At 36.6% G+C, this 20397-nt stretch overlaps 1 protein-coding gene across 1 annotated transcript in view; it reads right to left on the bottom strand.

The window, feature by feature from the left end:
• Nucleotides 1-20397, bottom strand: part of GSPT1 (G1 to S phase transition 1) — a 24613-nt gene extending 4216 nt beyond the window's left edge. The window contains exons 1-11 of the mRNA XM_042827939.1: nt 20338-20397; nt 9389-9436; nt 8999-9040; nt 8057-8284; nt 7002-7035; nt 5444-5521; nt 3126-3306; nt 2627-2781; nt 1609-1749; nt 758-851; nt 366-446 (exon numbers count right to left, since the gene is read on the bottom strand). Coding sequence (XP_042683873.1) covers nt 366-446; nt 758-851; nt 1609-1749; nt 2627-2781; nt 3126-3306; nt 5444-5521; nt 7002-7035; nt 8057-8284; nt 8999-9020 — 1014 coding nt within the window. The 5' untranslated portion in view covers nt 9021-9040; nt 9389-9436; nt 20338-20397. The remainder of the gene's footprint in view (nt 1-365; nt 447-757; nt 852-1608; nt 1750-2626; nt 2782-3125; nt 3307-5443; nt 5522-7001; nt 7036-8056; nt 8285-8998; nt 9041-9388; nt 9437-20337) is intronic.

Below are 20397 nucleotides of genomic sequence, written 5' to 3'. Positions count from 1 at the left end.
AAATAACAATTTTACATTAAGTTACAGCAGCCTACCTACATAACCTACTCTTAACTAGAGCCATCCTTAGGTTTTTTGTGGGCCCTCTAATAAGTACAACACAAAACACTTTAAACTGTTTGTTTGTAGCACTAGTGATTTAGTTTACAAAAAAAGATATAATGTGAGTTATGAATGCTAAGGAAATGAATGACACACATACATGTATGTGTATATACACCTAGGAACGTCAGTTGTTATTTGAGTCCTTAATTCCTCTCAACTGAATAGAAATTGTTCTGATTTAAAGTAGTAAATTAATACATTTAAGAATCAAGCTGTTTTCAGAGTAGAAATATTTTCTAAATATCTAAACCTTACCATACCTTGTTTGGCATCATCACAAGCTGTTGTCCTTTGCAAATTGAGCCTGATTCCAGCTTTCCAAGGACCACAGTGCCCATATCCTTCATGAAAATAAATTGGTACATTAAAAATTCAAAACATTTTTTTCCTCAAGAGTCTGCTTTATAATACTTAGAAAAGTGTAATTACTTAACCCTATGAAGTTATAAAGCACAGCAATACTTGATGTTTTGGAAACTGTTCTCACAAAACATTACAGATTAGGAGTCTTAATGTCAGTGACTTACTTCCCCTCTGTCATTATTCCACAGTTGGAAAGACAAAACAATACCCTCTAGAAAAACAATAGTCAATTTACTGCTTTCTGAAAATAAACCACTTATCTTTTCAGTACTATCATTTTAATTTGTACCTTATATTTATCCACAATTGGCAGCCTGATTGGTCCGTCAGCTGAACGGTTGAAGTTTGGCAAGTTATCCAGATATGGAATAAATGGTAATCCACTAAAAGGAGAAGGCATTAATTTTAATTATACAAGCACCCATCTAATTAAAAAAAATACTCAGAGTGAACAAATGCAGTTTCACAAAGGGAAATATTTTCATATGTTATTGTTGATCACTGTGCCCTCTAATAGATAGCTGTATCCATCATAACATCCCATCATTAGTGTTCACATCACCCAAGCTAACACTTTATACCTAGGAAGTGCACATGATTATGTAACATTTTAGGTATATTTTACACATTATTCCCTTGACAATCTCAATACAGTGTATTGCTCAATACACTTAGTATGTTTTGAATAGTCAAAACCCATCAGATAGTTTCAAATATGATTTTTGTTAATGTTTTAACTGCTATCAAGAATACTGGAAAACATGATGTCTAGTACTCCTATTTGTGGCTTGTCACTAATTATAATACAGTTTCAAGCAAACTTCACATCAAAACAGTTACTCATCCTAGCAATGTATGCAATCACTGATAATCTGAAATGGTAGTAAGGCATTTAATTCCACAAAGGCAAAATTTAATAAATACTAATACTTTTACAGAATCTGCTAACTCCAACCTTTTATGGCTTTCATGTTCAGGGCTCTGTGTTCTTCCTGCCATACTCATACTTCCTCAAGTACTTCAGCCAATGATTCTTAAACACAGATATAATATGCCAAGCTATACTTCCAACTTTCACTGTAGCATTTATTCCTATTGAAATGTAACTAATATGCAAGCCATTAAATTTAAGATACATACATATACCAAGGACAGAATTCAGACTGTTCCTTAAGATTTGCTCCAGTGAGTCCTGAGCAGGGCATGAAATGAATATCTTTCTTGGGATTAAAGCCAACTTTCTTCAAAAATGGAACCAGTTTCTCTTTACATTCCTCGTATCTATTTGAAATGAGCAGTACATCAAAACTTGAATTTTTCAAACATGACATAACAACAAAATCAGCCTTATTTAAATTCTCAGCAGTTATTTTGTAAACAGCAAAACTAATAAATCTCGGTGGGCTAACTGCATTTTCTCCCCAATCTTTCAGTACAACTGAGTAGTGCCTATTTCCCTTATTCCTCTGCTCCATAGAGCACAACTAGTTTTCTCCCACTGACCAATTAATGGATGGATAAACAGCAGCACATACCAGATAAACTTTTAAGCAAGAGGCACAGGGCAAGATACCAGGACAGACAAAGTAGATAGCTACTGAGATCATTCTGCAGGCTTTTATGCTACTGACGTCTTTGTTTCTTCCCATATTCTATATCATTTCACAAGACAATGCTGTTTCTATTATGCTTGTTCCCTTTGGTTTCTGCTGAATTCAGTAACGTCACAAATTCTAGGAAGGTTGGGGCACAACCAAGAGAGAACAATTGGCCTTGCCTTATTCAAGTAGCACACCAAACTGATGTAAGGTTGCATAATCCCCGATAGCTTTCCTCAAAAACTTTCATGATTCTTGACAGCATGGCAGGTACTCTGACAGCTATTCTTATTGCAGGAAGAACTGTAACCCGTCACTACAAAAACATCTCTAGGGAAACGCTGTTCTCACCAAACCTAAGCTAGGAGTTTAACAGACACATGGCCAAGCAATCAAGAACTGGCAAATTAAACTACAGAAAGCAAAATTTCCTCTCAAGTTCAGTATAAAGTTTCAAGGTTTCCAGAAAAAAAAAAAAAAAAAAAAAGACACAAAATAAGTTAAAAAATAGCTTATTTTGATATCTTTTGATGAAATTTTCATTGTTATGTTAAACTCACCTTTCATTACTCCAGTTTACAGTTGGATCATCCATTTTATTAATAAGAACTATTAAATGTTTTACACCTGCTGTTTTTGCTAACATGGCATGTTCTCTCGTCTGTCCACCTTTTTCAAATCCAGTTTCAAACTCTCCTTTTCTTGCAGAAATAACCTAGTTAAGAGTGCATATTTTAATAATAAGCTCTACAGTTCTCTCAGTAGAACAACAGACAATGGATAATATTACTACCAAAGTTATTTTGGATTAAGGTCAAAATTGATAAAAGCTTGGAAAATATACTGGTATAGCCTGAATATTATCCATCAGTTTCTGCACTAATGTATATAGAAACCACACAGTAATTGTGAACTATTTTAAAAAGCTCTTCAGTTACTCCAAAAGATACTTCAGATTTTTAAATTTTGGCTACTTTAGCAACCAAATGAGTAAATAAAGTAAGTCAAAAGCATAATTCCACAATACATCCAAAACAGAACAGTCTAATTTGACCTTACCAGCACTGCAAGATCAGCTTGAGAAGCTCCACCAATCATATTTGGAACAAAGCTCTTATGCCCAGGAGCATCTAGAATAGTGAAGTGTTTCTTCTCAGTTTCAAAGTAGGCACGACCTACTTCTACTGTTTTACCTTTGTCACGTTCTTCTTGGTTTGTGTCTAGGGCCCATGAAAGGTACCTACAAAAAACACATATTGTTTTTATATTAATTTTTACTTAAGTATGAACATTTGGTTATCATAAAATTTCTTTTTCCCTTAACAATTCTTAATCACATAAACACTACCAAACTAAAGCATTTTCCAACACCAATAGTGACTTCTTAGAATGTTATTTGAGTTTTACTGCCCAGTGCTAGCTGTCCTACACATAAACTCTGTGCAATTCTGAACAACGGTTTTCAATTCCTAAGTTCTCCAGGTATGATCTAACCTCAAATACTACAGCACTGAGCTTCCCTCAAGTTTGAAAAACAAACTTGTGTGGATCGAACACAAACCCATTCCCTTTTTGAACATAATTAACAGTTCTGATTTGCAAGTATTTTTTTGCTTCAAAATTAAGCAGAAGTTGGCTGAAATAGATGTTGGAGTTAAGTTTAGACAAATGAAGTGAAGAATAAACTGTCAAAAAAAAGATCTTTATTTCAGGATTTAAAAAAAAAAAATAAAATAAAAATCGATGAACAGAAGAGAGAGAATCCAAGTAACACTCAATAAGTAGTAATAATTGAACTGGCTTAAAAACAGTTATTTTTAAGTGTTAACTGCAGCTTAGTTTAACTTTTCTATTGTCTTGATGATTTCTAAAGAGATAGTTGCTAACTCAGCTGAGCAGTAATCAAGAGATGGAACTTCAGGGACCATGTAACTCACAGACATTATGTTCAGCTCCATGGAGTCAGAGGATACACTAAATACTGGGAATTACAGTTACACAATCACACTCTTCCCTAGGGAGAAGCTAGGTTTTTTGATACTCACTGAAGTCTAGATAGTGAGCTAGATAGCAACAGTGCACATGATCTTATGCATTGTAATCATGCTGTTGTAAACCATGGCTGGAAGATTTCAGTCAAGTTACAGGTCAAGTTTTTCTCAGCTTACAGAAGTCAAACAGGAAACCAATGCATGGTAACTGGATAACAAAGCTTCTTTTGCACTTTGCTTTTTAAGAAAGGAAATGTATCTTTGAAATTTGAACTGCACTGAAGGGTATTTATTTTTTAAATCATAAAGTGAAATTGTTCAAATTTCAAGACTCTCAACATGCAAAACAAGATCTCCAGTAACGACAGATGCGCAGTATTTTCTGTTGTATATCAGGATGTAATTTAAGGAATAAAAATAGTGTTCAATTGCTACTCTCTTAAAAAAAAAAAAAAAAAGAGAGAAAATCTGTGTCCAAGTTGGCCATCAATATTTAGAAATGTTCCTAAATACTCATTATCATGGCCAAATTCCAACAGGGGAAATTATGCTTGCTTGATAAAAAAGTAACACACGTCACCCTTTCTACCCCTTTACCTCTCACATATAATACAGTTAATTCAGGTCAATGCCCACTCCTAGAGAGTTCCACTGCTGTTCTCTTGCTAAGAAAGTTTTTGGCTGCTGCTGTTCCAACTCCCCATTTCCCTATGACAGCTAAAAATGAAAAGGTTCAAAGTAAAATCAATTTTCCAGGAGCTGTTTGACAGAGAACACAGGCTGCCATACATGCTCCATGTGTGTATACAATAAACAAACGAAGAAAAAACACACTACAAACAAGACCCCAGAATCTATACATGACAGCATCGTCTTGCCTGGTAGAAACTTAAGAACACTAGACCAACACTAGACCCCATGTGCTCTCTCATTTTTCATACAAATAAATGTCAATGCCAGAACTATCCACTTGATCTTTTCTCGTATCTTCTACACTGACAATTTTGATCTCAATCTTTTAGGTCCCTCTCTGCTGTTTACAGGTGAAAGACACAAATTGAATGAACACAAGAGATGTTTGAGAAAAGCATCTGCTTTGTATTCCTTTTACCAGACAACTAGGCATGGTTCTAAGATTAAAAAAAAAAAAAAAAAAAAGATAAAAAGGGAAAATAAAAAGCAATAAAACCTGTTTCAATGTGAATTGCACTGTTCAACATAGCCCTGGATAAAGCAGTACTGGAAGAAAACAAGAGGTTCCTCCCCTCCCAGTCCAAACCCATTTCAGCAAGAATCAAGTCCAATAGGAACAGAGATGAAAAAAACTCTCATTTTCATCACAATGCAAAGAAAACAGGATGCTATTATCTTCAATCAGTTTCATACCAGGTTTCTCTGTTTTTTTCTTTAGCTTCTCTTTCATATTTTTCAAGTGTTCTTTTATCAACCATTCCTGTCAAATACCTAAAGAGGGAGGGAAAAAAAAAAAAAGTAATTTTACATAAACAGGAATGTAGTTCCAAATAGTTAGTTATACTATTCCTACAGATTATTTTGAAGAATCGGATCAATCTGATGTGAATAGCAGTGGATTTTTTTCTCCAGAAGAGGCCACACAGTTATCTGTAGGAAGTACACCATCACTGCTTTATGACAGATAAATATCTTTTGTAAGCTTACATGTATAATGCTCTGCAGTAACAAGTCCTGAAAAGAAACTACATCTGATATTTACATATTGGAGATAGGAGAAACTAAGAAAAAGAATGAAGTGAAACATCTCTAAAATTTAAAGGAAAATACTTTTTTGTCTCGTTCTTTCTACACACAGAAAGTAATCTATTATTTTAGCAGAGATCTTTCAGTTACCAAAACAGGTTGATGAGGAGCATACAGTTTTAAAACATCACAACATTCAGCTTTTTCACTCACATACTTCCAACTTATCTTCTAATAATGGTAATCTGCTTAGTTTACAATGGAAAAAATCAGCAACAGTAAATAGAACATTAATGACAATCTTGGCATGCACCCTTTTCCTTCCCAGACCCCTATAACAAAGTGATGTTCTATAAAAATGAAAGACCACAGAAAAATTCCTACCAAAAAATCTAACAAAACAAAGCCCAACAAGCCGTTCAGGAGCCCAACACACCAGTAGGAGCATTAAGAACAGAAATTTCCTCGTACATGGAGAACAGACAGACAACAAAACGCTGATTTGCTCTTGCACGAACTACAAGGTTAAACGCAGCACGACGCTCCAACATCCCGATTTTGTTAAAACAAAACAAGATGAAAATGCCAAGACAAAGACCTCTGTCTCATGCTGAGAAAATTACTTCAAAATCCTAGGAATACTTCACATCAGCAGGACAGCATTTATTTCTTCATGCACCACATTCCATTTCTTGTTTTTGACAAAACATAAAGATCATGCTGCACTTATTTACTTATATACCATAAAATACTGCATTTTCTATGTACTATTTTTAAAATAGACTTTTAAAATTACCGTTTTAATTTTACATTTTAAATCCAATTAAATCAAGTTAAGCCTGCCAACGTTAACACAGGGAATAAGCAATTTTTTTTTTTTTTTTTAATTCTCATGAAAAGGATGAAGTTAACAAGCACAAATAATTTAAGAAGCACAATGAAAAATAGTCTCATTCTGAAAAAAAAAAAAAAAAAAAAAAGCATTGAGGGTCTTTCCCCCATTTAATAATGCTTGCTTTTGCAGTTGTTTCCATAAATTGAAACTCTTAAGGTTAGATCAGCTGAAATTAAAAACCTTCAAAGACAATAAACAGAGTGATGCTTCATCATAAAAAAAAATTAGTCTGCTGATTAACTTCAGAAAGAACATAACCTATTTTACTTAATGCATTATAATTCACAAAACAGAACAGCAAATCTAAAAATTTCATTTGAGTTTCCTTACATTATTTGTCCTCCAATAGTTGACTTGCCAGCATCTTAAACAAAAAAAAAAACATAAAAATGTTAAGTCATTCACAATTTAAAATAAAATCCTAGGGGAAAAGAGAAAGCAATTATGAACAAACTCAACTAACTTGCTTCCAAAGATACAATTCCTAGATTTAATCCAACTGATTTTTTGAAGCATCTGTTTCCCCTTTTTCCATGAGTTAACTGTCAATTCATTCACAATAAATAAAAAAATAATGCTTTAATACATATCAACATAGCATCATTTGTAACTAATGAAAACTCAAAAGGGACCAGCAACAGCATGGGATAAACTTGTGTATGAAGTTCTTGCAAAACCACTTTCCTTGCTACCCTTCACTCTTCTACTAATTTCTAGCGGCTGCCCTTAAAATAGAGATGTACCTCTGACCACTGCCTCACTTTTGTGCAACTCTGCTCTGAATTTACCTGAGGACTAAGTTAGAACACTTAAAGTGCTAAGAGATTCTACACGTAAAAATATAGGACCCATGATTCAATAGTCCTTTCGTACTTCTGATATCACAAGATTTTTCTGGAGCTTGTTGAAACAATTCAAATGGGATGTTATGCTACAGGTTTCAGGCTTGTATTAAGTTGATCTGTTGTTTATAGTTATATAATTTTTTATCTGCTGAAAAATAGTTTCTAAATTCATTAACAATTATTAATAGTAAGAACCTCCTGAGAACATTTATAACAAACAGAAAAGAAGCATCATTTTCTGATTCTGTCCTTTGAGTCATTATCACAGATTTGTAACTTCGGCATTCAGAAGAGCAAGTAGTTGAGAAATCATCAACACAAACGCCACTGTGTCCAAGAGAACTCAGACAAGTCCATCCTTGCCAGTCTTCCCCTGAAAGACCTGCTTTAAATTACTTTTTCTAAAACATCCTTATTAGGATGAATGCGCCTATTAACCTCAAGGGAGGATGAATAGCTGTAACAGAAAAACAGAATTAATTTCTAATCTTCCCAGATAATACACAATACCATACACTACTTCCCATCCTTACAACTTACCGACATGCCCAATGAATACTACATTTACATGCTCTTTTTTAGGAGCACCTGGTGGTGCTACCACAGATTTCGGTTTTGGTATTTCCTCCTCCTCTTCCATCATTTCCTGAGTGCCTTCTTCTGAAGGTCCTGCATCCACTACTGGACCACTTCCTTGCTCTGCTTCACTTGTTTCTTCTTTATGATCCCATGACTCTTCTGGGGACATCTCTGTCTCTCCATTTTCCACTAAAAATTAACCAAATAAATATACTAAACCAGATCAAGAAGCTAAAAGGAATGACTACTGAGAACAGCCCCAAGATGCAATCAAAAGATACTGATTATCAAGTCTGATAACATCTTTTTATGTTGAAAAGGCAGATGCTCATTTCTGAAATATTACTAGGAGTTTTTGGACAATCTTATACGCTAATATCAGAAAACTGTTTCACAGGCAATTAAAAGATTTCTGTTTTAATAAAGCAAAAATTTTATTGGGGGAAAAATTTTTCTGAAAATCAACACATATTCATGCTGGTCTGAATCCATAGAAAAATATGTTTAGAAAGAAAAAGGGAGGGATAATGGTCTAAGTCTCCTGAAAAGCCATACAAATAAAAGGAGAAAGAGACTATTTTCATGTTCTGATTATTCATATTACTAACATTTCTCATTAATCGCCATTTCGTATGTTGCATTTCATATATGGAAAATGAATTCTGAATAAAATGTTGCTGCTTTTTCCAATGTAATCCAACTGCATCTGTCAGTTTGCTACTCTAAGCATAAAGACTTGATGAATATTAGAAAGGACCAAGGCACAAAGGCTCAGTAAAGTACTCTTCAAGTTTGTTTGCAATGATTCAGCAAAAAACAACAACAACAACAAAACACAAGAACAAAACAGTTGTGGTTATTTTATAAACCTATTATAGTGAAATGGAGCTACTTTCATCTTACCAACAGATTCTGAAATTTCCATGTTAACAGCAGCATTTGAACCTAGGGGAAAAAAGGAATCATTAAGTATACATGTTTATCACAACAATATCAAGAACACAGAATAATAGAGTAAACTAATAAACATGTAGTTCAGATGCTCAGGCACTTCCCTATGCTATTTAACACAACCTTATTCAGTTTTAAAAGTTCTGCTTCACGCGACCTTTATGGCCTTCAAAAAACCAATTGGACCTTATGTAATTTGCAGAGCCTGCTCTAACACTAAATAATCAATGAATGAATTTTAGAAAGAGATCATACATACATTAAGAAGTGAGATTCTCTGTAATATTCACATTAAGTTGTATTTAATGGAGCTGTACTGTGTTGTCAGAACATAAAAATTACCTTCACAGGAGGCCGTCTGCTCTTCTGGAGAAGTCTCTACAGGTAAACCTGCATTGAAAAAAAGTCTATCAAAGAACACCGTTGTAACCAATTTCCACATTTTTATACAAAGGACCGTTCTTTCAAAAAGTGTATTTAAAAGACTACTTCCACCCACCACCCAGCAGCATTAAATATAGTTTCCAGGCATGAATATTTCCAAAGAGTGCTCCTTCTAAGTTGTAAAAATAATATACCAGTTCAGAAAATAGTTCCTTATCCCTCAAAGATACATTAAAATAAGATCTTATTTTAAAGGAAGCAATTTCTCTATTCACAGTATTATACCCCATCCATCTTTTTTGGAAACACTTGCTGGTTTAACTGTTAGTATCTAACTGATGTTTAGAAACACGAAAACCAGCTTGACCGTACCCAACAAAATGTGTTAGCAGTGTCACAGTGTAGGGAAAGGTTCTGCCAGCTTCACCTTATAAACGTACCTACAATACTGTTCTGCCTCCTAAACATTCCTCCTAAGCACCGAGTATAAGACTGAAACAAACTAGATAGAATAAATCATTCAGGTCTTGTGTTGAGTCATTGATGATATATTCATCTGCCTACTAAATTTGCCAGTCTTTGTAAATACTCTAATACAGCCACGTTACCCGGAGGAACTTCTCACCAGGTGTACATATCAAAGCCGGAGGAACGTTTTCTGGATAGATCATCCAAGCTTCTCATGCACTCAATCATGCCACTAAACCATATGCTGAGGTACAGCTAACTATTAAACATACTAAAAGCGATATGCTCACATTAACTACCACCTGATGTTTTGGGACATCATTCCACACCATCAGGAGGCATTCTATAATTATCTCTAAAACCTTAATCTATTCCATTTACTTCTGGTATAAATTCAAAACTCTTTGAAGGAAAGAAAAAAATATTTTTTTACTTCAGCCACATGCCAAATACCAAATTCATACCCTCTATTTAACTGCACCCATCAGCTTTCCTTCAGTTACACTATAAAAGCAGAGATCTTACAGCATTACTCACTCTGTATTCATAATGGGACCTACAGTGAAAAAAAAAAAATCCCTTTAACAGAACAAAAACATGCAGAAAAGGACCTGATTCTAAGCCTCTTTGGTTTAGCACCGTTTGTGCATTTGCTGCAGACTTCTATAAACTGGAGCAATGCTGAAAAGCTGGAAGAGATCCAGATGACAAAGCTTGCAGGCAGGGTGAATGTGGGTCAGAGCACAACACCCCATGAGCAGCAGCAGCAGAAAGGGCACAGCAACATAGAAGAAAGCATTCAGAGCAAGGTTCCCTACACTTCTGTATCATATCATTTCTGATCTACATGCCAGAGTCCCAGTGCCACAGGGTCAAATCATTCTTTTAAAGCTTTGATACAGTAAGTAAAAGCAGAAGAGTAGACTATTTTGAGATTCTTTGCAAGAATTACTATTGCCATTTGAGAACCGGGAAAAATCAAGCGTCCCACTTAAGCATGGTAAGCAGGTGGCACAGAATTTAAACATGAACATAAGGCTAATTTTACACGTGCAGAATTAGTTTCAATCCAACGTCATTTGAGCAAGCCCCTGTTTTTACTCCCAAAGTTTCTCCACAGTGAAAAACTTGTTACATGATAGTGTTTGTGTACTTGTTCACAAAGAGAAGATCTACAAGTAGTTTAAAAAGGATGGGAACAGAGTTCATTCTCTTGAGGAGTAGCACTCCTGAAAGCAGGTCCATGTGTTAATTTTCATAATCTAAGCAAACTAGAAAAATGAATACATTTTGTGCATGGATGCCATACAGTACTAACACCACACAGCAGCAGGGACAAGACCTATTCTTCATTGCCATAGCCACTGATTAAACTCTGGTCACTTTGATACACAAAGTAGTAGATGTTTTACAAGAGGACTCAGACTTACATAAGACATCTACTGCTCCTTCAAGGCAGGAAAGGAATACAAACTGCTCTAAGAGAGTTCATTGTGAAGGAATCAAGTAAAATAGGACTTATCAATTTCAAAAAGAACAGGCACTAAGTGATGAAAAGAAATACCCTTCAGTAATTTCTTTCTTCTGCTAAAGAATTTCAGGTTAAGGCAGGTTATTCTAGGCACTGGTACCTCACAAACAAGATGAGAAAAGAAAAATCTGAGTTTAAAGTTTCGGATTTGTCATTTGCTCTATGTGGAAATGACCAAATGCCCTGAAGTATACTTTAAGACAAATCACCCCCCAAAGAAGGGATGCAGTTCTACTTCTTAAACAGCTGCGTTGCCACACTGCACTCTTCATCTTCGCATCAGCAGTACTGCATCTGTAACTACTGAGGCAAAGAAGCATCTGGGCTGATCAAAAACTGAACTACCCGGCACCTTTTGGCTGCATCTGCTCTCCAAAGCAATTTATCAGCCAGTAAATGAGCACTGCAGTTGCCACTACAGAGCAGACACAATAGCTCTCTCAGTAATTCGAGGAAAAACACTTGACCTTTAAGTTCTGAAACAGTCTAAGCAACATTTAGATCATGAGGGAGGGAAGGGACAGCGAATAATTTGGACCTAGCTGAAATAGGCTTACTACTAGGAGTCGATGCTGATTTACAGCACGAGCAGACAACAAACCCCTCACAGTCCCTGTAGCAAAATGTTTTTGAACAAATTCAGAAGACTGAAGTAACCTTGCTCATTTCCCCTGGGCAGTAAAAGACATTGTAACACAATATCTTTAAAGGCGAGGGAAACTGAGGAAAGTTCCAAGCAGCCCTTTGAACTTACCCCAACCTCTCCAATACACTCAAGCAGATATACAAAGTTTCCAATTTTTGGATTTTCTGGAAGTCAGTGAAGTAACAACTAAGGTTAATACAGTTTGCTACTGCTATAAAAATATTCTATACAGCAAATGGAACACAAAGAAAATCTAACACTTTTTCATGGAGCTTAGCAATTCTCAATTCTCTCCTGTGAGCATAACTCAGGTAGGATTCTCATCACATTAGTTAGATTCAAAATGCAGTTTGTGTGAAAAGTGCCTTCAAAGTCATTACATATCTTAAATGATATGAAATTGTAATGTTAAGTAATGCTTCAAATTCTTGGATTTATGTATGGCTAACAACACTTCAGTTTTATGCAGCACCTTTATACTCCATCCCTCCTCGAACTCTAAATCAGGAACAGCTGCATTTCTTGTTCACCTGTTACAGGAGGTGTGCAGTTTATCTTTAGTCCTCTTGAAAAGACAAACTACTAGGGTTCTGATTAAATCAGTGCAGAAAGTAAAAGTGTTGTAGTTATCCACTGGTAGTCCAAAGTTGCATTTATCTATAGGTAGACCATTAGACTTCATGTAATTCACAGTCTAGTCAGAAAAAGGTTTAAAAAAAAAAAAAAAAAAAGAGAGAAAGAAATAAAGAAGTTTTAACAATATTCACTGAAGCAGTATGCATGATCCCAAAAATGAGTTAAAAATCGCTCTATTTTAATAACAGGATGATCTGTCTCTTTAAATACAGCTGATGACCTCCAAAAAACAAAACAAAACAAAAAAAAACAAACAACCTGTGCTAGAATTCACTTTGCCTACTTAATTTATATTGTATCCTACTACAACAGATGCATTTGTTATGTACTACATCAAGTGGTGTACTTGGAAGCATTTTTGTTGTACAGTAGGTAAAGTTGCACAAGCAGATCCAATAAAGTTGTCATTCAACCTTTGAAAATATTTTTTAAAGCTCTATCTAAACCAGGAAGTGAACAACACTGAGAATTTCTGCTTCCTATTTGCCAGAGCACAAAAACTAATTAATTGGTCTGGAAGGATATGAGGTGCTAAAGGCATGATTTAGAGACGGGACGTGGCAGGTCCAGCTGACAATGGGACTTACTTTGAAGATCCTTTCCGACACAGATGATTCTATGATCATAACTACAGTCCAAATACAGTCCTATAGGCAAATTTACAAGCTAAGCAGTAATGAGAGCTCCATCTTTATCTGAACTGGAACATTTACCAGAAGCACAGAATAAACAAACAGCAAATATCTCCACATAAGCAGATATCATTCCGCGGTAACTGGTAAATCCTCAGAAGCAGTTACCTGAGCCACAGTGCAAACACCTTCATAGAATCTGCTATCATGGCTCAAAGCGAAGCTATAACCTGCTTCCACGTATAGCAGAACTCAGACTTCTCTGTTGCAGAGAGAGTTAAGAATCCAGGCTGGTACTTCCAATACAGGGTCAATTAAATGGTTTGTACAACAGAAGGAAGAGTGGAAAAACAAAACAAATGCAGAAAAAAAAAACCACAGAGAGACAAATTAAGTTTGAAAGAAGTCTTATCCACAAGTCTGAGACTATACAGCAGTTTTGTTGTTGCCTTGGAACTGGAACAACAAGTTCCTTCCCAGGAATTCCTGGAAGGCTAGAGATAAGAAATACACCCACCTTACGAATCCCATCATCTTCCGTACTTGTGATTTGAATACCTGAGTTAGTTCAATACATATTTACAAAATAGTCATACCACTGGGAAAACTTTCATGAATTACATGATGTTTGTTCCCCACTTAAAAAAAAAAAAAAAAAAAAAAAAAAAAGGAAAGAATATTACCAAAGAAAAACTTAAATGTCCAAATCAAACCTACAGAGCAGAAGAATCAGAATGAAAGAGATTCTTAGTTCTAAAAAAACAAACAAACCAAACAACAAAAAAACCCCAAAAGATACTGAAAGCACAAGTTTAGAGCTAAATGAAATGTTTCATATTCAATATTTTAAAATACACAGATCTCCAAGAGTTCACTATAAGTAATTCACGCAGTCACTTTCTAAGTTCATTTACATCCAAAATTACTTTCTTCTCTTCTCTGACATGCTTCATATGGTAAGACCCAGCTTGAGGAAGAGACAGTTTTGTCTAGCTTTTAAAATGAACCAATATATGAACAGTTTTAATATGACTTTGTAATATTCATTTAAAATATTCATTCATAAAAAAATTAAAAATACCAGTTGCTTTGTGTTCATAGGATTTTATTACACACTAGCTTAGTAAGACCCACCTTTTTTCCTTCCTCAGTGAGGACACACGCCTTAAGTTTATCTTATAAAAAACCAACATGCTTCTTCGCAACTGAATCTAAGAAAGCTTATAGTGATTTTCAAGAAAAACAGTGAAAAATAAGAGTTTCTTTACAGCCAAGTGTCTGTGCTGAAATGACATACTGATTTCTCAGACAATCAGGAAAAAAAAAAAAAAAAAAAAAATCAAGCTCTCAATTCAACTACTTAACATTTCCACTCTTTCATAAATATATCTCAAAATCTGTAGGAATAGAACAGATAGAAAAATCCTGCATACCCCATGGATTTTTACCAAATTAAACTCAGGTCTTAAGATTTATGCATACAAGTAGCACATTTCAATATTGAGTCACCTGTCCTAAGCAAACTTTTGTACTGAAATTGTATGAATTCCACTTTCATACAAACCTCTTCATCATACACATCACTGATCAAACACTGTCAGTTTTATTCCTTCACAACAAAACCACCTTTCCACCTTAGTTTCGGACAACTGCATGCATCTCTTGCTTGTATGTGTTGCATCATAAAACTGGAGAAAAACACAAGACTTATTAAAATTGAACTTCTACTAGAATGCAAAAATTATTCCAAATTATTTCTGTGTGCACTTTGATAAAACAGCTAAGTCTTAAGATAACACGATGCTTTTCAATATGGTAAATCAGTAAGCTAGCTCAGGGTGCCAGAGACATGGTCAGCAGACCATGCACAGACTCCAGGACAGTTCATCTAACTCACAGCCTGGCTCCTAGCAGTTTGCCTTTTACTGGAGTCATGCAAAGGCCACAAGCCTGATGAGTTATTCCAAGAGGAACAACGCAATGCTGGCTACCTGCCTGCAGACAACTGAGATGTTGACAACCAACACCAGAGTGGCACCCTAACTGCACCACATGCGTACACTATAGCTGGTGATCTTGCAAGGCAGTGCCAAGACATACAGCCTTTCTCCATGCTGACCACCGTGAAAGAGGCTATGCAGGTCAGCCATCAAGAGTAGCTGATAAAGGACACCAATGCTCTAAACAGTCAAGTGGTAACGTAACTCAAGATTTTTTTTTAATATTTAACTTATACCATGTCTTAGTATTCACATGATAGCACTAAATTTCATTCATATAAACAGTTAAGGTTACAATTATGAGCTATTTAATAATTACGAGCACTAGTGTCACCAGTTCCCTGTATGTGTGGAAATTATCATCATGTAGCTACTCAGAAGTTGTTATGAGTAAGTCACATAAACTTGTAACCCATTTAATGCTAGCTCAGTGAACTATAAGTTTTAGACAAAGAAAAAAAACTTTTAGTCCAACTCCTGCCTCCATACAGGACCTCTCAAAATCAAACCCTTATGTCCGAGAGCACTGTCCAAATGTTCCCTGAGCTATGGCAGCTTCGTGCCAGGAACGCGGCCCCTGTTCCAGTGCCTGACCACCTTCTCAGCGGGGAACCTCCTCCCAGAACACAGAATGGGGCAAAGCAAGACATCACCAATTTGGAAGTAATTCCACCCAACTCTGGAAATTACAGGCTTCAGAACAGACGCAGGAGATACTACAGACCCTTTGTTTCTGGTTTTAAAGAGGAAAGAAAAAAAAAAAAAAAAAAAAAAAGAAAATGTTCCAGCTAGCTACAAAGTAAATAAAAATGAGAGCAGGAAAAACCAAAATGATAGATACTACTACCTATACACAGACTGCGAATGCCCAGCTGCTTGAACGTAACTATTTCAAGAGTAAGCTTTGCAAATCAATATTTACAAGTCTGAGGATATTTAGGGTGTGAAACATTCTAAGGGGCATTGAATCTTTAACCAGGTGCCTGCTTTGCTCGAGACAGTAGGTAGGTGCAAGTTGCCTAAATTAGTCATTGCTGAGTACATTCAGAAATCTGCTTGAAGTGTTCAACATAACGTGTTAGAAGAAGCAGTAGCACTAGTGCTACCAAAAGGCTCAATGTTATCCTTCTCTATGCCAGCTGTTACATTATATACCTATTTGCTCCTCTTATTGTTTTATCACTGTCACCTTTTCCTTAGCACAAGCACTGCATACTGCACTGAACAATTCAGGTGGGAAGGGACTCTGGGAAATCTTCTAGTTCGGTCACCTGGTTCAAGCAAAATCAGCAGCAAAGAGCAGAAAAATGACGTGTAAAAATTAACAACGTAAAGCCCATGCAAGGGAGCTGCAATAGATTTTACCAGAAACCCCACATACATTCAAGTACTGTGACAAAAACATAACCATAATAATGTAAATTGATGCTGCATTTGCTGATGTTGCATTTGGATAAACTTTGTTTGGATTTCAGGTATGAATTATTAACACTTCAATTTTCTCAAGAGAAAAAAAAAAAAAGTGTTGCAACTGTTCCTTTGTGCCTTAATACAGAAACAAACAAAAATGCAATAGTATTGATTTACAACATTAATAAAATTTACTAAGAATAAGTCACAGAACAGCAAAGCTGCAAGGGGCATCTATGATCAAGAACGTTTAGAGGCATTAGCACAACCATGCTGTCATTTTAACTATCATACCTTGCCTTAATTTAGTTGAGCTTGCTAGTCCAGCAGAAGCTTTCCTAAAAGAAGCTTCCCCCTAGAAGCATAATTTGTTCTAGACGCGATTCATTGGAAGGCACTCTGCGCTATCTGTCGCAAAGAAAATTTGGAAGCCTCTATTTCACACTTCTGATGGAACTCCCAGAAAGATTTTGAGCAAATGAGTTTTGACAAAACTTGATAAAAGCAGGTCCTCACAAATACAACATTTGAACATATTTTTAAAGATACATTTCTTAGATTCAGAAATTTAAACAATATACTCTTTCTGCTTATAATCAAACAGTAATTCTAAACTGATTCTTAAACTATCTGCAAGCAGAAATTTCATTAGCAGTAAGCACTAGCACACAATTTGCTATCAAAAGAAAGCAGAAAAAAAAAAAACCACCATGATTTGGAATGAAGGTATCAGAAGCTTCATAACTTTTAGGAAAGCAGCATTTCACCCCCTGAATGGTTTTCCTCTGAATATCATTTCAGTGCTCTAAACACACAACAGGATTTTTAGATAAATTACTAAAAATATGAGTCACTGTGTGTAAAAAGAAACACTATGACATACAACTGCCAGATAAGTGAAATCAGTTCTGTGGAATTTCTCTATACCCAATGCTAATACTGCACATTGATCTTAATCTACAACACCCTTTGAATTACAAAAGAAAGACGACATCTCAACACAACTCAAAATCTCAGTAAGAGAAAGTTCTAAGGAGAAAAGAGTTACTAAAACTTAGGTTCAGGCCACTTAAGCTGACAATTATCTAGATTCTTCTTGAGTTCAGATATGGGTCCTACTTAATTCAAAGAAGTATCTGCACAGTCCTCAGTACAGGTAATAAATATTTTCGTACCCCATAGGATAATAGAGAATGTATGTCATGGAACACCTGAATGCCTACAGAAGCAAAAGCAAACTTGATTGCTGAAAAGTAACCTATGATTATACAGTGGTGCTGAATATGTTGTCCCGATTTCTTTCCAGAGCCAGCTCCACCTAGTTCTCCTACTCAGGAAAGTAGTTGTTGTCACTTTATACAAAACACCTGCCAGGACAAGACTGTCAATTACTTTAACTGAGTACATCATAGCTGAAAAAAAAAAAAAAAAAAAAACCCACACCAAATAGAGTCCTCCAGTTAAGAAGAAAAAATAATTTATCTTATTTATTAATGAGAGTAGAAAAGAACAGCAGATTTTTGTCTACTTAACTTCAAGGACACTCAAGTCTAATTATAGAAAAATGAAATTATGAACCTCAAAGAAGATATAGAAGCAAGTCGAATTCAAATCAGGTAGATCACAGCACTATATAGGAAATGTACTCTTCAACTAAGATAAAAAGAAAGGCTATTCTGATCACTCCAGATTAACAACAAGCTTTCAGTAAAGTCACCCTTAGTATCTGGAAAGACAGAAACTTACCATAAGCCCTTTAGGTAGCAGAAGAGGGGAGAAAATTAAAGCATGAAGAAATAAATACAATGAACAGGTGAGGAAAAGTAGTTCAAATCCTATTAAAATACTGGAAGTCTTAGGAAAAAAAGTTTTACAGAGTGGCTGAAGGGAAAAAAAAAAAAAAAAAAAGTTCTCCTAACATTAAAAAACCCCAAAAAGTTTTCAGTCAAAGCACTGATTACAAAGTTAAAAAGACTTAGGTACAAGGTTGGCTAAAAAAAACCACAGAAGAATTAAATATTACTTAAAGCTGAATGACATGTTTAGAACAGCCTCGAACTTCCTCCTCTACCTCTACAGTGAGCCTTACACACCAGTGAAACTTAACACACACATTTAATCTCAACAAGATCCAACAGTCCGTCCAAGGCGCTTCTTCGAAGCATGTTTCAATGCACTGACATACTGTCTGCCCCACATAGAACATAAGCTACATTTCTCAATAAAGATCAGGAATGCTTAACAGCTGTAAAAAAAACCACCCACAATCAATGTTTTCTCTAAAACAGAAAAGGGGTTAACGTAATGTAAATTTTAAAGGATCATATGTGAAAGTTACAGATTTCAGCTATCAACATCAGCTGAGTGTAGATCCCAGTAAGTGCCAGACTAACTCACGTACTAAATCAGCACACAATGGATAACAAGCCACGATTAACACAAAATCATAATAAACACAGTTTAACAAGTAGCAGCTTTAGTGAAATAAAACTACTGCAATCAATATCTGAAATATGAGCTTATTCCAAACTGTATCAGTAAGGATACAGAAAGATTCTACGGGAGAAAAAAAACAAAAAAACAACAAACAAAAAAAAAAAAAAAAAAAAAAAAACCACAAAAGAACACAGGAAAGTGTCTCTACCAGGTCACAAACTCCTTAGCTGCGAGTGTGACACTGATATATTGCCACAAAACTAACCAATATGTCTGACTTCTGGAAGAACCTTCAGTTTGGAGCTGGAAATTGAAAAGAGGCTCTCCTTAAATATCCCATACGCAAAGTAAACCTAGTATTAATGCTGCCTGCATGGCCCTTCAAAATTAAAAGCTGGGCAAATTACAAGTCCGTCCACTGACATAGGCCAGACAGGCAAATCTCCATTCCTTCCGAGCTGTTTATCAGCTTCATGTTAGAATAAAGTTAGCTACTTGATGTGATCTTCAGAAAGACATTTCAAATATGCCTGAAACACTGGTGGCAGAAGCAGTGCCATTCCCCCACTAACACTACGCATATCACCACCAAAATCATCAATCACTGTCTCCAGAGGCCGAGGAAAACGACCGCTGTGTGGCTCATTCTCCCCACGGGTGACCCTTCGCAAGCGAAGGCAGGCAGGACGAGGCAAGGGGGGGCCCCGCGCATAGAGCGCAGCACCCGCACCAGGGCTCTGCCTCCCACAAGGTCGCCTCTGCCGTACCACCGGGTCCTGCGAAAGCCTCCCTAAGGCCCCACAGGCTTTGGGGACGGGCAAGAGGCCACCACCAACCTACCTACAGCAATGCTATCGCCCCTCCGGACAGACAGAGCCGCGTGACGCCCCTCGCGAAGCCCCTCTCCCGCGCGAGACTTCCCCACCCCCGGGCACTCCGGGCCTAGCGCTGCCTTCTGACCCCCGCCAGGCTGCGAGCCACCTCGCAGGCCAGCGCAGTGCAGCCCGGCTCCCCCACGCTCCGGAGGCCCCGCGCCACCCCCCGGCCCCGCGCAGCCCTTTCCTTCTTCCCCCGCACCGGGCCCGGCAGCCGTCACCCCGCGCTCTTCCAACGTGGCCCCATCCCGGTGCCCACCCCGTCCCACTCACCGTGGGGCGGCGGCAGGCCGGGCGGGGGCGACGGTGGCGGCAGGCCGGGCGCCGGCGCCC

Source organism: Centrocercus urophasianus, unplaced genomic scaffold, assembly GCF_019232065.1.
Source record: "Centrocercus urophasianus isolate 14NV4802_14NV808 unplaced genomic scaffold, USGS_Curo_1.0 seq_29, whole genome shotgun sequence".
Taxonomy (NCBI): domain Eukaryota; kingdom Metazoa; phylum Chordata; class Aves; order Galliformes; family Phasianidae; genus Centrocercus; species Centrocercus urophasianus.
This window is presented reverse-complemented; position numbering and strand designations above follow the sequence as displayed.